General features: G+C 41.6%; 1 protein-coding gene across 3 annotated transcripts in view; it reads left to right on the plus strand.

Annotated features, from left to right (window-relative positions):
- Nucleotides 1–17531, plus strand: part of ehmt1a (euchromatic histone-lysine N-methyltransferase 1a) — a 42194-nt gene that overhangs the window by 1029 nt on the left and 23634 nt on the right. For 2 of the 3 annotated variants that reach the window (XM_031300897.2, XM_031300896.1), the window contains 9 exons: nucleotides 1724–1829; nucleotides 2175–2257; nucleotides 3783–4005; nucleotides 4730–4875; nucleotides 6940–7083; nucleotides 12472–12779; nucleotides 13321–13404; nucleotides 13516–13604; nucleotides 15004–15110. In XM_031300897.2, the coding sequence (XP_031156757.1) occupies nucleotides 1724–1829; nucleotides 2175–2257; nucleotides 3783–4005; nucleotides 4730–4875; nucleotides 6940–7083; nucleotides 12472–12779; nucleotides 13321–13404; nucleotides 13516–13604; nucleotides 15004–15110 (1290 nt within the window). Of the gene's footprint in view, nucleotides 1–1723; nucleotides 1830–2174; nucleotides 2258–3782; nucleotides 4006–4729; nucleotides 4876–6939; nucleotides 7084–12471; nucleotides 12780–13318; nucleotides 13405–13515; nucleotides 13605–15003; nucleotides 15111–17531 lie in introns of all 3 variants that reach the window. The other variant, XM_035998534.1, reaches the window with a different exon arrangement.

Consider the following 17531-nt stretch of genomic DNA (forward strand, 5'->3'; position numbering starts at 1 on the left):
ATAAATCACAGTAAATAGGAATACAGTCAATGATGTGGTTAAACGAACGCCTGACTAAAAAGATGCGTCTTTAGCTGCTTTTTAGTCTAGGTCTAGGAGGAGGAGGAGGAGCACAGGCAAGTTCAGGGTTCTCCCCGTCATTATAAGGTTTTGGTGCAGCACCCGAGCCCTTTTGGGCAGGACCTAAGCCAAAGACTTTTCTCAGATCTAATGATTGTAGTTGGACTTCTTTAGCAAGTTTTGTATTTGAGTGTTATTTATTTATTATCTGCTCTAGCTTTTCCAACGTTTTAGACACAGATATGGTATAAGGATGATACAGACAAAAACCCACAAAGAGACACAAAAAAAATACACGTGCCTAAGTCTTCCACAAAGCTAGGGAAAACACTGAAGTTATCTTGTTATCAAGGTAAAAGGATATACTGATGAGCATTTTAAGGTGGTAAGCGATTTCATGTAAAATGTTTCCCAAAATGACTCAGATCTTTCAAAAATTCCAAACACGCGTTCTGTGTCTTGTCCTGTTGACCAGTGGATACTCAGTGATAATGTGAGAGAGGAAGTTCAGAGTGGGTCATATGGTAGAAAATATCTGTGTGCATAGACTGTACGATTTAAAAAAATATATATTTGGAAGAGGACATTGACCTTCTAAAGAAGTAGATATTGTCATTGTAATATAATTTGTTATTTAACCTTTTATATCCAAAAGCACACATGATTAATATAGCCTATGTCAGAAAAAAAATTGTGTTATGCATCCAGTATGCTGCACAAAACAGAGACCATCAGCCAAGCACAGCTGTGCCTGAATTAGACATTATGCAATGTATTTTATATTATATTATGTTATATAATTTGCTTTTTAACTTGTGCTTTGGCAATATAAGAAAGACATTCTAACATGCTGTGATTGTTCAATTGTCTTCAGACGAAAAGTCTGCTTTCATTTAACTTGTTTGACAATTAATTACTGCACATAATGTTCACACTTTTATTCTGAAGCATGCATAATCCAGGGGTACGTCCCATAGCACTTAGATTGCATCCCCGAGTCCTCCACTTGCCTCCCTTGCTCACCTCTTAGTTGAAATCATGGGAGGAGAGAGGCAACGAGCAAATGTGTTTTAACGTCACATGAATACGTCAGCTGTTTGGGCGGAGTTAGCAACTCCTTCAGCTGCACGGCTTCCGGGAAGGCTGCTCTTGTGTATCCTCACCTATAGCTCCTCTGTGATCCCTCCTCGATGCTCGCTCCTCGGTCCCCGGGGCAGAAATAAGAGCTTTGAGACGGCCTTCACCGAGGAGAGACAGAACAACTTCCGGTTCAGCTGAGGACCGAGGAGTCGAGGAGCTATCAAATAAGGGTTATGAGATTCAGCCCAGAAGTCTTGCATCATTATTTTCCCTAAACCATACACAAAGTTTAATAATCTAATTGCATGGATTGCAAAAGTGCTGTATATTAAAAAAAACAAGTTTGAAATCCTACTTCTCACTAGGAGTGGAACGCTTCAATGATACACAGGACAATAAGTGAAAGACTGTTGTGAATATTGAAATAATCAATGTTGGCTCCACATATAATCTTACTTTTTATATTGTTATCCATATATTGCACATATGCATTTAAATGTAATGACTGGTTTGGGCTTACTTTCTCCTTTCTCATTTATTAAATAGATAATAACATATTTTGTCCTCTTTTTTGCCTCCAAAGCCTGCTGCCAGGAAGGCACCAAAGACGAGCACAGAGCTTCGTCAAAGTCAGAAAGGCAAAGGCAAAGAGAGGGGAGCTGTCTCCACCTCCATCAGACCTCAGTCCGGTTAGTTAATCCTTTCTTTTGCAAACTTTATCGATTTAGAATCTAACTTGTAAAGATACCTGAAGGAAAACCAGTTGCTGCAGCAGCAGCAAAAGAGAGAAAAGCGTGTATACTTCCGTAACAAGACGCTCCTGCAGTTTACGACTACAACAGCTGCATAAATATGGATAGTACATCTTTTTTGAAATGCAATTAAAGTGGACTGTTTAAAAGGTAAGGTAAGCAAGGATGTACAGGTATTATGTTTACATAGCAAAAGAGCTATGTGTAGAAATGTGTCCATGCATTATTTCCTTGGGATGACTTCTGGCCTCCACCTAACCTCACTCTGTGTGCTTTTCCTAGCTGTGAAGAGGAAGAAGAGGAAGATGGGAATGTACAACCTGGTCCCCAAGAAGAAGGCCAAGACCCTTAAACAGCAGGAGAAGGCAGGTCCATTTATTTATTTCAGTCAGGATCACTCTTGTCATAGATTTAATCATTTATTGCAACAAATAGAAATACAGTTATGCTTTGCGCTGAAGGCTCCGCTCTTGGTAAATGCTCCCTGGACCTGCCAAGCAGCATGCTAAGGTGAAACAGGGAACACTATGCAGAAACCCCCCTGGGTATTAAAGAGTGAGCCAAAAGAAATCCATTTGAAAACTATTTCAGGGCTCTGAACTAGGAAGGTGGAGGCAAAACGTTGCCAGCAGCAGTGTGTGAAGCAGCAGCAGTGTAGCAGGGATCAGTGAGGAGGGAGTCACATTTAAAGGGACCGCCTTGATGTGAGAATCGCTGTGATTGGTGTGTGTCTGATAGGAATGACAATTCAATCAGCGGGCGTATGACTTCCGTGTCCTGCATGAACCAACGCTAAGCTTAACTTATTCATTCCTGTATGTCAGACCTCCTACCAGCCCACTCTGTCCGTAACCCCGAAGAGCAATGCCTGAAACTAACTTTTCACTTTTATACAATATTGATTATTCAAAATACAGCTGCAAAGATTAATCGATTAGTTGTCAACTTTTAAATTAATCAGCAACTATTTTGATAATCGATTAGTCGGTTTGAGTAATTTTTAAAGTAAGTACAAAAGTAAAAATTGTTTGATTCCAGCTTCTAAAATGTGAATATTTTCTTGTTTCTTCTCTCCTCTGTGACAGTAAACTAAATATCTTTGAGTTGTGGACAAAACAAGACATTTGAGGGAAGTCATCTTAGGCGTTTGGGAAACACTGATCCACATTTGTAAACATAGAGGTTTATGCCTCGACGCAGAGGTCCAGGGTTCGAATCCAACCTGTTCTTCCCCCTCTCTCTCCCCTTTCTCACCTAGCTGTCCTATCCATTAGAGGCCCCAAAAGTTACAGGGAAAGAGACTGGGGACTGTCATGTTAAAAAAAAATATTGTCTGGAGTCGGAGATCAAGAACAGCATTTATCAATTACTAGCAGCTAGCATACATCTCTTTCTATCCACTGGGTCAGTCCTAAGTAGTAAAAGTAGACACTCTGTGTAAGTTAATACCACTAGTTGGCATACAGTATTTATCACTGAAAACTCATGCTTTTCTTTTCTTCCCTATCAAAAACTTTTCCGTCTTGTTAGCCATATTTGGTGTTTGTGACGTTCAAAATCATTTGCATGTGTGTTTTTCTTTTTGTATTCACGCGTCATTTATAATTCTAATACATACAAATTAGGGCTTCCCCTTCTTAGCCGATTAGTCATGTTTTTAATGCCTTTTCCCGCTGACTGGCTGTTTTCCAAGAAACTTATGAGTGCATCTCTGGTAAACACAAGATATAAAGTCGTGCTTTCGCAAGAGTTGAGAAACTTAGTTTCACGGATCTAAGTTTTAAATCAGCTAATCAATTAGTCGACAAAAATCGTATCGTATGGTCAACTAAGAATTTCGTTAGTCGAGGACAGCCCTAATGCATTCATCTCATTCCTTTTTTTAATCAGAAAGGGGAGCCAGGTCCCAGTGTGGAGAAGAACAGAGCTGCAACAGATGAAAAACCAGTGATCCTACCAGAGACTCTGAAGGCCAGAGAACTGACAGCCGCCAGGAATGAATCGTTGATGGAGGTGCAACCTGGAGAAGGCTGCCATGTTGAGTACACAGAGCTGGCTTTGGACTGTTTGGACCTGAAAGCTCAGGAAGAGCTGCTCTCACCTCCCCTGTCAGGTGACAACAGCATCTCGCTGACTCATTTGGCTTCATAAGATTGATCTAAGACCACCTAAATTTATCATGTCCCCTTTTTCTTCTACAGAATCCATTTCAGGGTTTTTCCTGGCTCAAAATGGGCCTTTGGAAGGGGGACGCATATTAAGTGTGGGGAGGGGGGGGGGGGGGGGTCTCCTCCAGGAAATTTTGAGCGTCAAAGACTTAATTTCCTGCATTCTGATAAATTATTAGGCACCAATTTATGGTTGAAATGTCTAACCAAAACACGGAATTAGACTACTATTTAAAGCGACTACAATATGTTTTCACCGGTTATCAAAGCAGCCAGCCGCGGACAGACAGCAGTCGGAGCTTCGGCGGAAGGCTGGGATCTCCGCGCCCGTCTGCAGCAGCTTCTCACTGCGCCGCTGGTCAGCAGAGCAGCATGATCACCGGGAGAGGCCGGTACAGTCTGACTCTGCAAACGGAGATCCCGTTAGCGCTAGCTTCACAGCTGAGCGTTCAGATCCAGTCAAATCAGCGCCAGCCGCGTGCGCAAAATATAGTGGCTGTGGGTGAGAGGGAGGCTGGCTGCTGGAAATCAGACGCTTTGGCACTCGTGATTTTCCTTTAGCGCTGGCTTAAAACCTCTTTGGGGGGGGAAAAACCCTGCATTTTATAGGTCCCACAGGTCAATTTCTGTGTGTGATGTGTGTTGAAATAATGGGATTTGTGTGTGCAGGTGTAGCAGTGGATGCTGAGCTGACAGAAACAGACCTGGCTGAGGAGTTACCACTGTGCTGCTGTCGTATGGAGACTCCTCACAGCGGAGGCAGTCTGTCCACAATGGACCAGACCTGCATGGCCATGGAGAGCGTGGATGGAATGGTAAAGAATCTGAAATAATACTATCACTTTGGTACTGGTCTCTTATTAGAAATCATGTTTAAAATATCAGATAACAATCCCATCCAGTAACCAGACGTGTTTAACCAGAGCTACGTGTGACTGATTTTACTGCAGTTTCCACGGGTCACTAATAGACATCTAGAAAAGGCATGGAATACTTGATCTGCTTTCATAGCTGCAGCAGGACTTGCTGTCAGTCATCAAAATAAGATGCAGCCATGTAGCACTAGTCTTGCATTGCCACTCCACAGCGCTGCAGAGGAAGGTCTGGCACCTCCACACATACACTCCTGGACCAGGAGAAAAAGTCAGGGGTTGTTTGCATTTTTTTTAAACCAATCACAATTGTCTTGGTTGGCGTTAATCTCTGGGCACAAAAAAGTGGGATCTGTAAAATGTTCTCAGGATGGAACTTGTTTTGGTGGAAGATTTGCACCCTGCTAAAGAAAATGTCACATACAATATTAAATGAAGTTAACTGTTCAAACAATACACTAACGTGATCTATTTAAATTAGCTGGATACATGGTTTAAATGGAATTTGCTCTTACCAGTGTATCGTCGTGTGTATTTTGTCCATAGCAAATCCCCACCAATCGGTCCCAAAACGTCCCAGTTAGAGAGTAAAATTTTACAACAATTCCCTAAAATAACCAAGCAGGTCTGCCTTGTTGCACAACCCAAATTCTTTTCAAAACTTGTCATTTTTAGCTTGTAACGTTAGCATGCTTGCTCGGAGTTTCCTGTTGCTGTTCCTTACTAGCGACCGTAGTTTAGAACATAAACACAAAGAAAGCGGAAAGTGAGGGACATCCGCACTATCCGTCCTAGTCTATATCCTTGACGTTCCACTTCCGGGATTGCTCCGGTGCCGCAGGAAATTACGCCGGATGCATGTGTTTTTGCTGATGTCCCTTTCCTTCCGCTTTCTTTGTGTTGGAATTTTAAACTCTGGTGGATTTATGAGGACTATGGTTGACTGCTCCTCAGATCTCTGCAGGGTAAATCCAGACAGCTAGCTAGACTATCTGTCCAATCTGAGTTTTCTCTCGCACGACTATTTTGCAGCGGAGCTCCGCGCGGAGCTTAGCGCCGCCCATGACGATTGTGATTGGTTTAAAGAAATGCCAATAAACCAGAGCACGTTTTTCTCCCATCCCGGAATGCTGTGTGGACGAACCAGACCTTCCTCCGCTCCGCAACACAATTTCACTTTATGAGGTTTTTTAACATTAATTTGAGTTCCCCCAGCCTGCCTATGGTCCCCCAGTGGCTAGAAATGGTGATAGGTGTAAACCGAGCCCTGGGTATCCTGCTCTGCCTTTGAGAAAATGAAATCTCAGATGGGCCGATCTGGAATCTCCTCCTTATGAGGTCATAAGGAGCAAGGTTACCTCCCCTTTCTCTGCTTTGCCCACCCAGAGAATTTGGCCTGCCCATGAGAAAGAGAGAGACATCATGGCTTGCAAACAAGCAAAGTGGCAGTTGGTCAAGGCCACACCCCCACCCTCTACCTTGCCCCTCTCTCCTCCTCAATAGCATTTAAAGCTACAGACACAGAAATGGCACATCCTAAGGAAAGCTCATTGTGGGACTGTCTCTAGTGGCTGTAATTCTGCACCAAGGCTGAATTTCGGGAAAGAGACTTTAGATACAGTATTAGGGGACCACTAAGGCCTATGTAAAAGCATCCAAAAAGCAGCATGTCATAGGACCTTTAATTTAGTTAGCAGCAAACTGCAGTAAGGATTTTCTGCCACATGTGATTTAGAATGGAACTCCTCCTGAAAGGCATCATTGGTATAAGTTTCAGTTGACCAGATTTAGTGTCCTTTAGTACTGTTCATCCTGGAATCTGAGAAGGGCTCTGTCAGGCAAACAATAGAAACTTATGATCACACTAAAAAATGTATAAAAGCTGGGTAAGGTTATCATGGTTCCAAAAGCACCAAAGGTACTGGAACCCTATTGGTTTTAATGTTGTACAGTATCATGGGTATCATAGGTAAGTAGTATATGCCTACTCTTTTTTTGTCTCCACAGCTGAGTCGTTGCCAGAGGCGAGTGGTGAAGCAAGAAATGATGCGACCCTCCAACACGGTCCATCTGCTGGTTCTGTGTGAGGACCACCGGGCCGGCATGGTCAAGCACCACTGCTGCCCTGGCTGTGGACTCTTCTGCAGGGCGGTGAGGGGAAACAAAGAACACTGACACTGTGTTTGATGCTTGACATTAGTACTATACTGTACATTCTTTTGATTCTATTTTGTCAGTATTACACTGGTTATCGATGGGAAGATTTCAAGTAGAACTCAATACCGAGAAAAATTTTGGTCAGATTTTACATGGTCATGGATAAATATTGTTATAATATGATCCACTATTTCTTCTTCTCCTTTTTCCCTCTGCCTTTTGTGGCCTTTTCTCCCCTTCATTGTCTCTTGTCCTGCTTCTCCTTTGCCTACTCTGTGGGCCAGATGTACTAACGCTTTTGCGCCCACTTCAGGCGTATTTGTTTCACAATGTGTGCGTAAAAGCATGGCGAGTTATGTACAAACAGGCATAAGGTAAAAACGCAGACTGCCTGTCGCTAGAACTGAAAATGGCCAATTGCGCTTTTCCGTGTCATGCATATGCATTCATGGGAGGGTCAAGGGGAAAGTGGGAGTTTCCCATAAAGAGATGGGAGGGGAAGCGTAAAGTGTGCCTAATTATGTATTCCGCGGTATGTACAAAAAACGGCTGTGAAAGCGCACCTCTATTTTGCAGTGAAAATTCTCCGCTTCTTAAAAGCAGTATAAGTATAAATAGCAGTATAAAGCAGTGTAAACCAGGATGCGGGTTTCCTCTCATATGCGTCCTGCTGAAATGGCTGCAGTAATCCGAGCAAGACGAAGACATAGGCCAAGGAGGACGAGCTGAAAATATTTTTGCCACAAGGATCACACTTTTTCAGTTGAGTGAACACGAAATCATTAAGCGTTACAGATTAAGCAGCCATGCAATATTACAGTTACTGGAAGAAATCAAAGATGACATTGAATCTCCGACTCAGCGATCACATTCCATTCCAGCAGTTGTTAAACTCCTCGCTACATCACAAATATTGGCATCAGGATCATTTCAAACAGTCATAGCATCAGCAGTGGGAATATCGCAGTCTGCACTCAGCCTTATCATAGCACAAGTACTTAACGCTTTGCTACAGCGCCAATTACGGTATAGTGGGCAGAGAAAGGCGCTGACTACCCAATGAACTGCAGGTTTGGTAAATACGACGTAAGCTGAAGTATCACAGCGCGGCTTTCTGCGGGTTGGCCATGTCGCTGATAACACCACATTCGCAAATGTACGTACATCTGGCCCTGTGTTCTTTGCCTTCTTTTTTCTAAACATTCCAAACATTCCTGTTTTTTAATCTTTCAATTTCTCTTTCTTTTAACCTATTTTCCATGTCCATCTCCTTTGCATCTTCTTTTTCTTGTCTTCTGTCTGAGTCATGCATGGTTTTAGGAAGCTTAAATTGGATTTAGATACATGTTTGAACTATTTGGCTAAAAGTAATGGATGGACAGTAATGGCTAAGGATAGGGAACAGTTAACAATGTTAGACAAAAGTAATAGATACATTGTTAACATGGTTGAAAGTAATGGATAAATGGTTGGAATAGCTAAAAGTAATGGATACTTTGTTGACAAGTTATGGATAAATTGTTGAAATAGAAAGCTAAAAAAAGTGGAGAAATATAACTCCAACCAGTAATAATGCCAATTAGAGTGAGGCTATATAAATAAAGTTGAGTTGAGTTAAGGGTAACATCTCTTCAGTTGAACACATTTGGAACCTGACAGGGAGTGTGGAGGGACATCAGACAGAAAAGGAGGGAACCCCTGCTCTAAATGTTTCTAACGTTTTATTTTTTTACCTTTTGACAAGAAAAGAATGTCACTTGAAATGACATTTGATTACTATAGTATAGTATATTATAAAATATACAGGTACATTGATGAAGATGGCGCCGGGTGTCATGGCACGCCGTCTCTCTGTCCCTGTGTCTTTTTTCTCTCAGTTGTTTATTGTGTTTATAGTGGCGTCTTTGCTGATTGTAAATACCCAATCGCTGTTGGTCTACGAGCGCCAGGCACTTTATGACATATGTAACTTTGTTCGGAGGATTCCATATGAGTATGGTCAACAACAGAAATCGAGGCTTCCTCCTGTTTTTGGCTTCAGTACCGGAGGAATTATTTCGCCGTGAGCCAGTTTTCCTACCCCGAAAAAGGACCCGCAGGAGACACGGGCGTGCACGCGGTACACGCTCAGGCATGCGTGTGAAGATTAAAACGGTAGTGAGGATGATGAACAGGGATCATGCTGTTGATGTCAGGCATTTTCAATTGGATTTTGCGTGCCGACAGCAGTGGATTCTTCCTGTTTACCCGGTGTCTTCGGAGCTCGATCAGCTGTTGCAGCCCTGCTGGTCACAAAGGAGGCGTGGAAGGGGAGGTGCTTGTCTGGATAACTTTCGTCATCTGGATTGTAAAACTCCACCGGGTGTTGAGGTGGGGAAAGTCCAAATGGCTCTCCTTAATGCCCGGTCACTGTCCAATAAGACGTTTATCCTCCGTGACTTTTATGACTCCCACGAGCTGGATGTAATGTTTTTAACAGAGACGTGGTTGCATGGCGGTGAATTAGCGCCCCTGGTGGAACTCTGTCCTCCTGACTCCAGTTTCTTCAGTTCTCCTCGACTGACAGGCAGAGGAGGGGGGGTGGCCTCACTCTTTAAGGATCGTTTTAAATGCAAACAGTTGCTGAACTTTCCTGTCTTCACTAGTTTTGAACTGCAGCTTTTCACCTTGAATAATCCCTCTATTGTTTTAGTTGCTGTTATATATCGTCCACCCAAATATCATGATAAATTTATTTCTCATATTTGCAGACTTTTTATCCAGTTTTTTTCTGCAATATGAAAGGATTTTGATTGTTGGTGATTTTAACATTCACATTTGTTGTGATGACAAGCCTCTGGTTAAAGAATTTTTAAATATTGAGTCTTTTAATCTCACACAATTTGTGACTGGATCAACACATTAGCACGGACATACACTTGATCTAGTGTTAGGTTATGGGTTGTCTGTCTCGGTAAATTAAGTTTCTGTGTTACCTGTTTTAGATCACTCAATAATTTTATTTGAAATTGACTCATCCTTGGGAAAGAAACAAGGATAATAAGGTCATCTCGTTATATCAGCACAAGAGCTTTACATGATCTTACTATGGGTTTGCCGGATGTGGTAGATCCAGTATTTAATCGGGCTCTTTCAGTTGACCGTCTTAATGCTAATTTTAACAGTGTTCTTCGGGGCCTTCTTGACTCTGTGGCTCCAGTAAAGACTCGGAGGTGTCTTATAAAGAACCATACCCCTTGGTTAAATGACGATTTACAAATCCTTAGAAAGAGCTGCAGAAAAATTGAACGTCAGTGGCGTCACTCAAGGCTTGAAGTGTTTTATCATGCATGGAAAGACAGTCTGGCCAACTTCCAATCTAGGATGCCAGCTGCAAAAGCAGCCTACTATTCTAATTTGATTTCAAATAATAGGCATAATCCCAGACTGTTATTTGACACTGTTTCTCGACTCTCACAGCGTGTTCAGGCAGTTAGTGGTACTGACCTATCTGCACATGATTTTTTATTGTATTTTAATGAAAGGGTCGAGGACATTAGAGCCAAAATACCCCAGTCTTACAGTGACAAAGCAGAGTATGTTGTTGCTTTGTCTATCTGCACAGGACAAGGCTTGAACCAATTTCCTTGGATTCTTTGAGTAAGGTTGTAATGGTGGCACGATGTACAACCTGCTCACTCGATCCTCTGCCTTTTTGGGTTGTCAAAGAGCTATGGCCTACATTAGGACCTTATGTTTTATTGATCTTAAACTCTTCCCTCATTACTGGAGTCTTTCCAGCTTGCTTCAAAACTGCTGTGGTTAAACCCCTACTAAAGAAGCCAAGCTTGGATGTAGACTCCATGACCAATTATAGACCTGTTTCAAACCTTGCTTTCCTGTCAAAAGTGTTTGAGAAAGTGGTCTCATCTCAGCTTTTAAATTATTTGTCACTAAATAAGCTATTTGAGCCATTTCAGTCTGCTTTTCGGGTAAATCATTCCACAGAAACTGCACTTACAAAAGTGGTGAATGACTTGCTACTGTCTATAGATTCGGGGTCAAGAAGTGTTTTATTGCTGTTAGATCTTAGCGCTGCTTTCGACACGGTTGACCACTGTATATTATTGGATAGACTTGAGAATTTCTTTGGCATCTCAGGACAAGTTCTAGAGTGGTTAAGATCATACCTGTCAGAAAGATTTCAGTGTGTTTTATATGACAACAGTTTTTCGGAGTCCTGTGCCGTGAAGCACGGGGTTCCCCAGGGCTCTGTACTGGGTCCATTGCTTTTTTCACTTTACCTATCCCCGTTGGGTCAGATTTTCCATTCTTTTGGGATTGATTTTCATAGCTATGCTGATGATATGCAGCTGTATATGCCACTAGGTGTAGGAAGCGAGTCTAACACAGCTAAACTTGAGGACTGTCTTGCAGCTGTTAAGAGCTGGTTATCAACAAATTTCTTGTTGCTTAATTCTGCTAAGACAGAAATGATGGTTATCGGACCAGCAAAACTAGGTCATCTTTTTGAACACATCACTTTGTCTCTCGATGATTGTGTAATCAATCGTAGAGACCAAGTTAAGAATCTTGGTGTGCTTTTTGATCAGACACTTTCTTTTGGTTTACATATAAAGGAGGTGACCAGAGTTGCTTTTTTCCATCTTAGAAACATCCCCAAGATCAGATCAATACTGTCGTTTAAGGACTCTGAGGTCCTCATTCATGCCTTTGTGTCATCCAGGCTAGATTATTGTAATGTCCTTCTGTCGAGTCTGCCAAAGAAAAGTCTTTGGAGTCTGCAGTTGGTTCAGAATGCTGCAGCTCGTGTTCTGACCGGAGCCTCTAGATATGAACATATTACACCAGTGTTATCCTCTCTCCATTGGCTCCCTGTTCATGCCAGAGCAGACTTTAAGGTGTTGCTGCTAACCTATAAAATATTAAATGGCAGTGCACCATTGTATCTTAACGACCTAGTGAATCCTTATGTGCCTGCTCGAGCCCTGCGTTCTCAGAGGACGGGTCTTCTGAGTGTCCCAAGGGTTAAAAAGAAGACAATTGATGAACGGGCCTTTGCTTTTCGTGCACCGACATTGTGGAACAGTTTACCTCTGGACATCAGGCAGGGTTGTTCTGTTGAGGTTTTTAAAGCAAAACTAAAGACCCATCTGTTTACTGTTGTGTATGATGCCTAATTTCTTTTTATGTTTTTCTGAAAGTTCGAGTGTGTGTTTATTTTAGTCATTAGAAATGTTTTTAAACTGTATTTTCTATGCTCTGTACAGCACTTTGATTTGAAAGCGCTTTATAAATAAATGTATTATTATTATATATTATAATATATTTTGATACTGCATTCTTAACCTTAATACAGTGTTTACCTGGTCCGTCCCACAGGGCACCTTCATGGAGTGCAGGCCGTACGGCAGCATCTCCCACCGATTTCACCGCGACTGCGCCTCCATCTTGAAGGATCTCAGGTTTTGCCCCCACTGTGGAGAGGATGCCAGCGGGGCGAAAGAGGTCACTGTGTCGATGGCTGATCCGTCTCCCTCTGTACCCAGATCGAACCCCGGGCAGCCGCTGCCAGCGGTGCCCACTGTGGCCACCCTGCCATCAGTACCAACCACGCCTGCTGTTCCGCAGATACTCAGAGCTAAGAAGACCAGCGAGCCGCAGAGGGGCAGAGACGAGAGCCCGAGCAGGTAACACAGGACTGATGTGGCTTAAGTCATCTCACCTTCTTATATAGAAAACATAGATATACCACTTCCTTCTTGAAATCACTAAACTCACGACTATTAAAGGATAATTCTAGTTTATTATAACTCTGGTCAAATAAAATGTTTACTGCTTGCTTTCTAGGGCTGTGCAATTAATCACAATTTTATCGCAATCGCAATGTGTCCTTATCAATATTCAAATCGCAGGGGGAGCCCACTATTTGATAAAGGCAAAATATGTGTCAAACCATTTTGAATTAATAATTTTGTGGTGCTGCAGAGAGGTCCAGCCTAGAAATCCTATCCTACAGACTAAAGAAAAAGTCTTTGTTTGGTACAGATCCTTGCAGAAATTGTTTTGATTTCTTTTAATTTTATTATTTTTCAATGAAAATTAGAATAATGATACAAAAATGATCATTCCCTCCAATATCGAATCATATCGCAATTGCAATATCAGTCAAAATAATCACAATTAGCTATTTTCCTCATATCGTGCAGCCCTGTTGCTTTCTCTCTCCAGGTTAAAGAGCGAGGCTGTGTGCGCTGCAGATAGACCACCTAAAGAGTCACTGGAAAGCATCCTGATGGCACTGGATGATGAGAAGTGAGGTTAACCATGAAATATTTTGCATCAGTTTGCAAAAAAAAGTACAGAGTGAGACCACAGTTTGCACTTTGATATGAATAATTGATTGAGATCTTTTATTCTCTTTAGCCTGAAACCAAAGAAAGTGAAGTACCCCACCAGACAGCTGTACATCTCTGCAAAACAAGGAGAGCTCCAGAAGGTCATTCGTCTCCTTGGTAACTCCAATATGTTACTTGACATTAAAAAAAGCTTCAATTACAATTAAAGGTGCAAACAGTGTTGGACGGGCCCTCGCACCTCCTTGCGTGTCGGGGTTACTGGCGGATGCTGCTCCACGGAAAAAGGAACTCTGCTAAGTTCAATGATACCTCACACAAGAGTCTACGATAAACGGGTCACTAGTTATGAAAGGGGGTGTGGCTTAAGCATAGGGGGCGGGCCAAACCATGACCAATAGATAGATTGTTTATTGTCATTGCATATCACTACACAACGGAATTGAAGAAATTAATGACAAAGGAACTCTCTGCTGAGTTCAATGATACCTCACACAAGACTCCACCTTAAACAGGTCACCAGTTATGAAAGGGAGCGTGGCTTAAGCATAGGGGGCGGGCCAAACCATTACCAATTAAAAAGGAACCAAAAGTCAATATTGCCATGTAGATGTCCTCAGGCCTGGACTCTTGTTGATCATGGGAAATTTCAAGCAGAATGGACAATGTACACTCTAGTTACAGCCACTTTCTCGTTCATTGCTAAACACTCAAAATGGCTGCCATAATAACTTTTCATCGTTGAGGTCTTGAGATAGCAAACACCAAATTTGAAGTCGATTGGTTGAAATCTCTAGGAGGAGTTCGTTTAAGTGTAGCACCTTGATTTTTAGGTCTACTTCCTGTTGCCACTTCCTGGGCGCTATGACTTTGAGTAAATATCTGTCTCTAGATGTCCTCAGGGTTGGACTTTTATGAATCCTGAACATTTTAAACATTTTACACTCGAGTTACACCCACTTCCTGTTTCAAAATGGCCGCCATGCCCTATGAAGAAAAAGTTTTTCTTTTAATAACTTTTCATCTGTATGGTCTTAAGATGGCACAGACCAAATTTGAAGTCGATCGGATGAATTCTGTAGGAGGAGTTTGTTAAAGTACGACGTGGAAATGGCCAAAATCACACTAATTTTGACACTTTCAATTCAAAATGGTGGACTTCCTGTTGGGTTTAGGGTATTGCTCCAATGAGCTTTTTTGTACGTCTTGTGCGCTTATTCCCGAAACCCTTAAAATACGTACATTTTCAACAGGCTTGATGCGACCGCAAATTTTGGTGAGTTTTTGAGTATGTTAAGCCCCTAAAAAATGCGATTAATTTCCAGAAAAGAATAATTCCTTCAATTCCAATAGGGCCTTCACCGCTGTCGGCGCTCGGGACCTAATAATTCCTTCAGTTTCAATAGGGCCTTCGCCGCTGTTGGCGCTCGGGCCCTAATAATTCCTTCAGTTTCAATAGGGCCTTCGCCGCTGTTGGCGCTCAGGCCCTCATAACTCAATGTATGTTTTTTTGGCATTTGTATTATGACACTGATAGACAAAACTTTGTACATTGAAGTTGATGGGAAGGACCCCAACTTTCTGATGGAGGGCCACAACAAAGTCACCCCTCTTCATGCAGCAGCGGCTGAGGGTCACCAGGAGATCTGCCACATGCTGGTCCAGGTGAGGAGACTGGCTTCACTGCAGGTTGCACCTCAGGGCCTGTATTTATCGAGTGTCTCATAATACAAAAGTCCTTACTGGCCAAACATTCTCAGAGTGACACATTTTTGGTTCTACCTTTCAGCTTGGATTAAAAGCATTTTAACGCCTATCTCAGCCAATATTTAGGAGAACTCCAGTGCAATATTGCACAATCCAGTGTGGTTAAATAAGTATTTAACACATTTTAATTAAACATATTTCCAATCCAGCTATTCACATGTAATTTAGACCAGACATTGGTATTAACTTGAAAAAACTACACAGATAGAGAAATCATAACATTCCAATCCATAAAAGAAGTTATTTGCAATAAAGTTGAATGACAGGAAGAAAGTATTGATCACACTAACTGAATTAAAAGTATTTTTTTTTGCAGTGGCAGCTTCATGACGCTTCCCGTACGAAGACACTAATGTCTCACAGTGTGCAGGTGGGAATTTCCAACACCTTTTATTTCCTTCCTCTGGAACCGGACAGTCATCTTTGCAGTATGTTTTGGATCGTTGTCCTGCTAAAAAAATCCAACTGCATCTCATCCTCATCCTCATCCTCATCCTCATCGTCCAGGTGGATGGCAACAGATTATTCTCAAAATATTCCAGGAACATCGCTCCATTCATCTTCCCTTTTGATAATTTGGATTCTGCTGGTAGCATGAGAAGAGAAACAGCCCCATACCATGATGCTTTCACTGCTGAACTTCACTGTACTGTAGATATGGCATTTTTAGTCATATCATATGCAGAGCCATTTCTCTTCCAAACATGGTGCGTCGCTATGTTGCTGAAAAGTTTTATTTTTGTCTCTTCTGACCACACTACATCCCCCCATGATCTACAGGCTTCTCCTAATGTAGTGTAGCAAACTTTAAAAGAGCATTTTTAGCAAAAATATGACGATCCAAAACATACTGCAAACTAGACTGACAATTGTTTCCAGAGGAGGAAAATAAAGATGTTGGAATGGCCCAGTCAATCATGAGACCTAAACCTAATCAAACATTTGTGGAATAAACTGAAGATCAAGATTTGCCAGCGTGCCCCTGGAATCTTTAAGCTTCAAAGACTGTGGAAGAATTGGGCCAAAAACCCATCTGCAAACTGTGAGAGTTTCTTTGTACAGGAACCCTTGAAGCTGGCATTGCAAACAAATGCTTCGCCACCAAGTATTAAATACATCTTACGTAGCGTGTTCAATATTTTTTCCTCTCATTCCACTTTATTGTAAATAACTTATTTTATGGGTTGGAATGTTATGATTTCTTTATCCGTGTAGTTTTATTGAGTTAATACCAATGTCTGGTGTAGTTTTCATTTGAATAGCTGGATTGGAAATATGTTTAATGAAAGAAATGTTGACGTGTTGAATACTTAATGTCCTCCACTGTATATGCAAGTTGCTATTGTAGGCATTGGATAGGGCTTACTGGACTTCCTACTGTAGGCCACACAGCTGAGTCAAATGATCTACTATTTTAAGCCACACCAATGACTTGTCAATGTTTACTTACAGCATTATACAAATGGCTTTTGGTTAGGCCTTTTCTATTTTGACATTATACTTTGCATACATAACCTAGATAGCTTAGTCATTAAAGGACAAATCCGGCGCAAAATGAACCTAGGGGTTAATAACACGTGTACCGAGTCGACCGTTCTCTGGGATTAGTTTTCATGCTAATCGAAAATGACCAGTTTTATCGCAAACCGCTAATTAGTAACACACACACACACACACACACACACACACACAGTCAGCAGCAGCAAAACAACTACAATATAAGTATTTGGGCAATTTGCGCACCTTCAATTTACGTCAATTTACAAAAGTGCTCGTTTTGCTACTGACAGGCTCAGATTATTCTTCTCTAAGTGTCTGACAACATTATGGAAAGGATTTCTAGGGAGGTCGACCTTTCTGTTGAAGAATAAGATCCTTTTTCAAAAACATCCGCAAAATTGCGATCGCTAAAGCCACCAGATAAACAGTAATTTTATCATCGTAAAATACACTTCATTCAAAGTCGACAGACACATAATAAAACCCGTTTTGATTTGTCTTTCCACTTTTGGTTGAAATAAACACATAGTTTACTGATTTACATGTGAAAATATGTTGGCTCTATACACACTTAAAGTATTGTTTTTTTAAATGGAGTCTGGTGGTTTTAGCGATAGCTATCTCAGAGCTGTTTCTGGTTAAACAAAGATGATTTTTTATTTTTTTTAAAGATCTATCTCTGTAGGAATCCTTTCCATAATGTTGTCAGACACTTAGAATAACAATCTGAGCCTGTCAGTGGCAAAAACAGCACTTTTAGTGGAAAAAATTGACGATGTACATTTGCCCTATATTTGCATCCCGGTTTGCGGCAGCTGA

The sequence above is a fragment of the Sander lucioperca genome, chromosome 2 (assembly GCF_008315115.2).
Source record: "Sander lucioperca isolate FBNREF2018 chromosome 2, SLUC_FBN_1.2, whole genome shotgun sequence".
In the NCBI taxonomy this organism is placed as follows: domain Eukaryota; kingdom Metazoa; phylum Chordata; class Actinopteri; order Perciformes; family Percidae; genus Sander; species Sander lucioperca.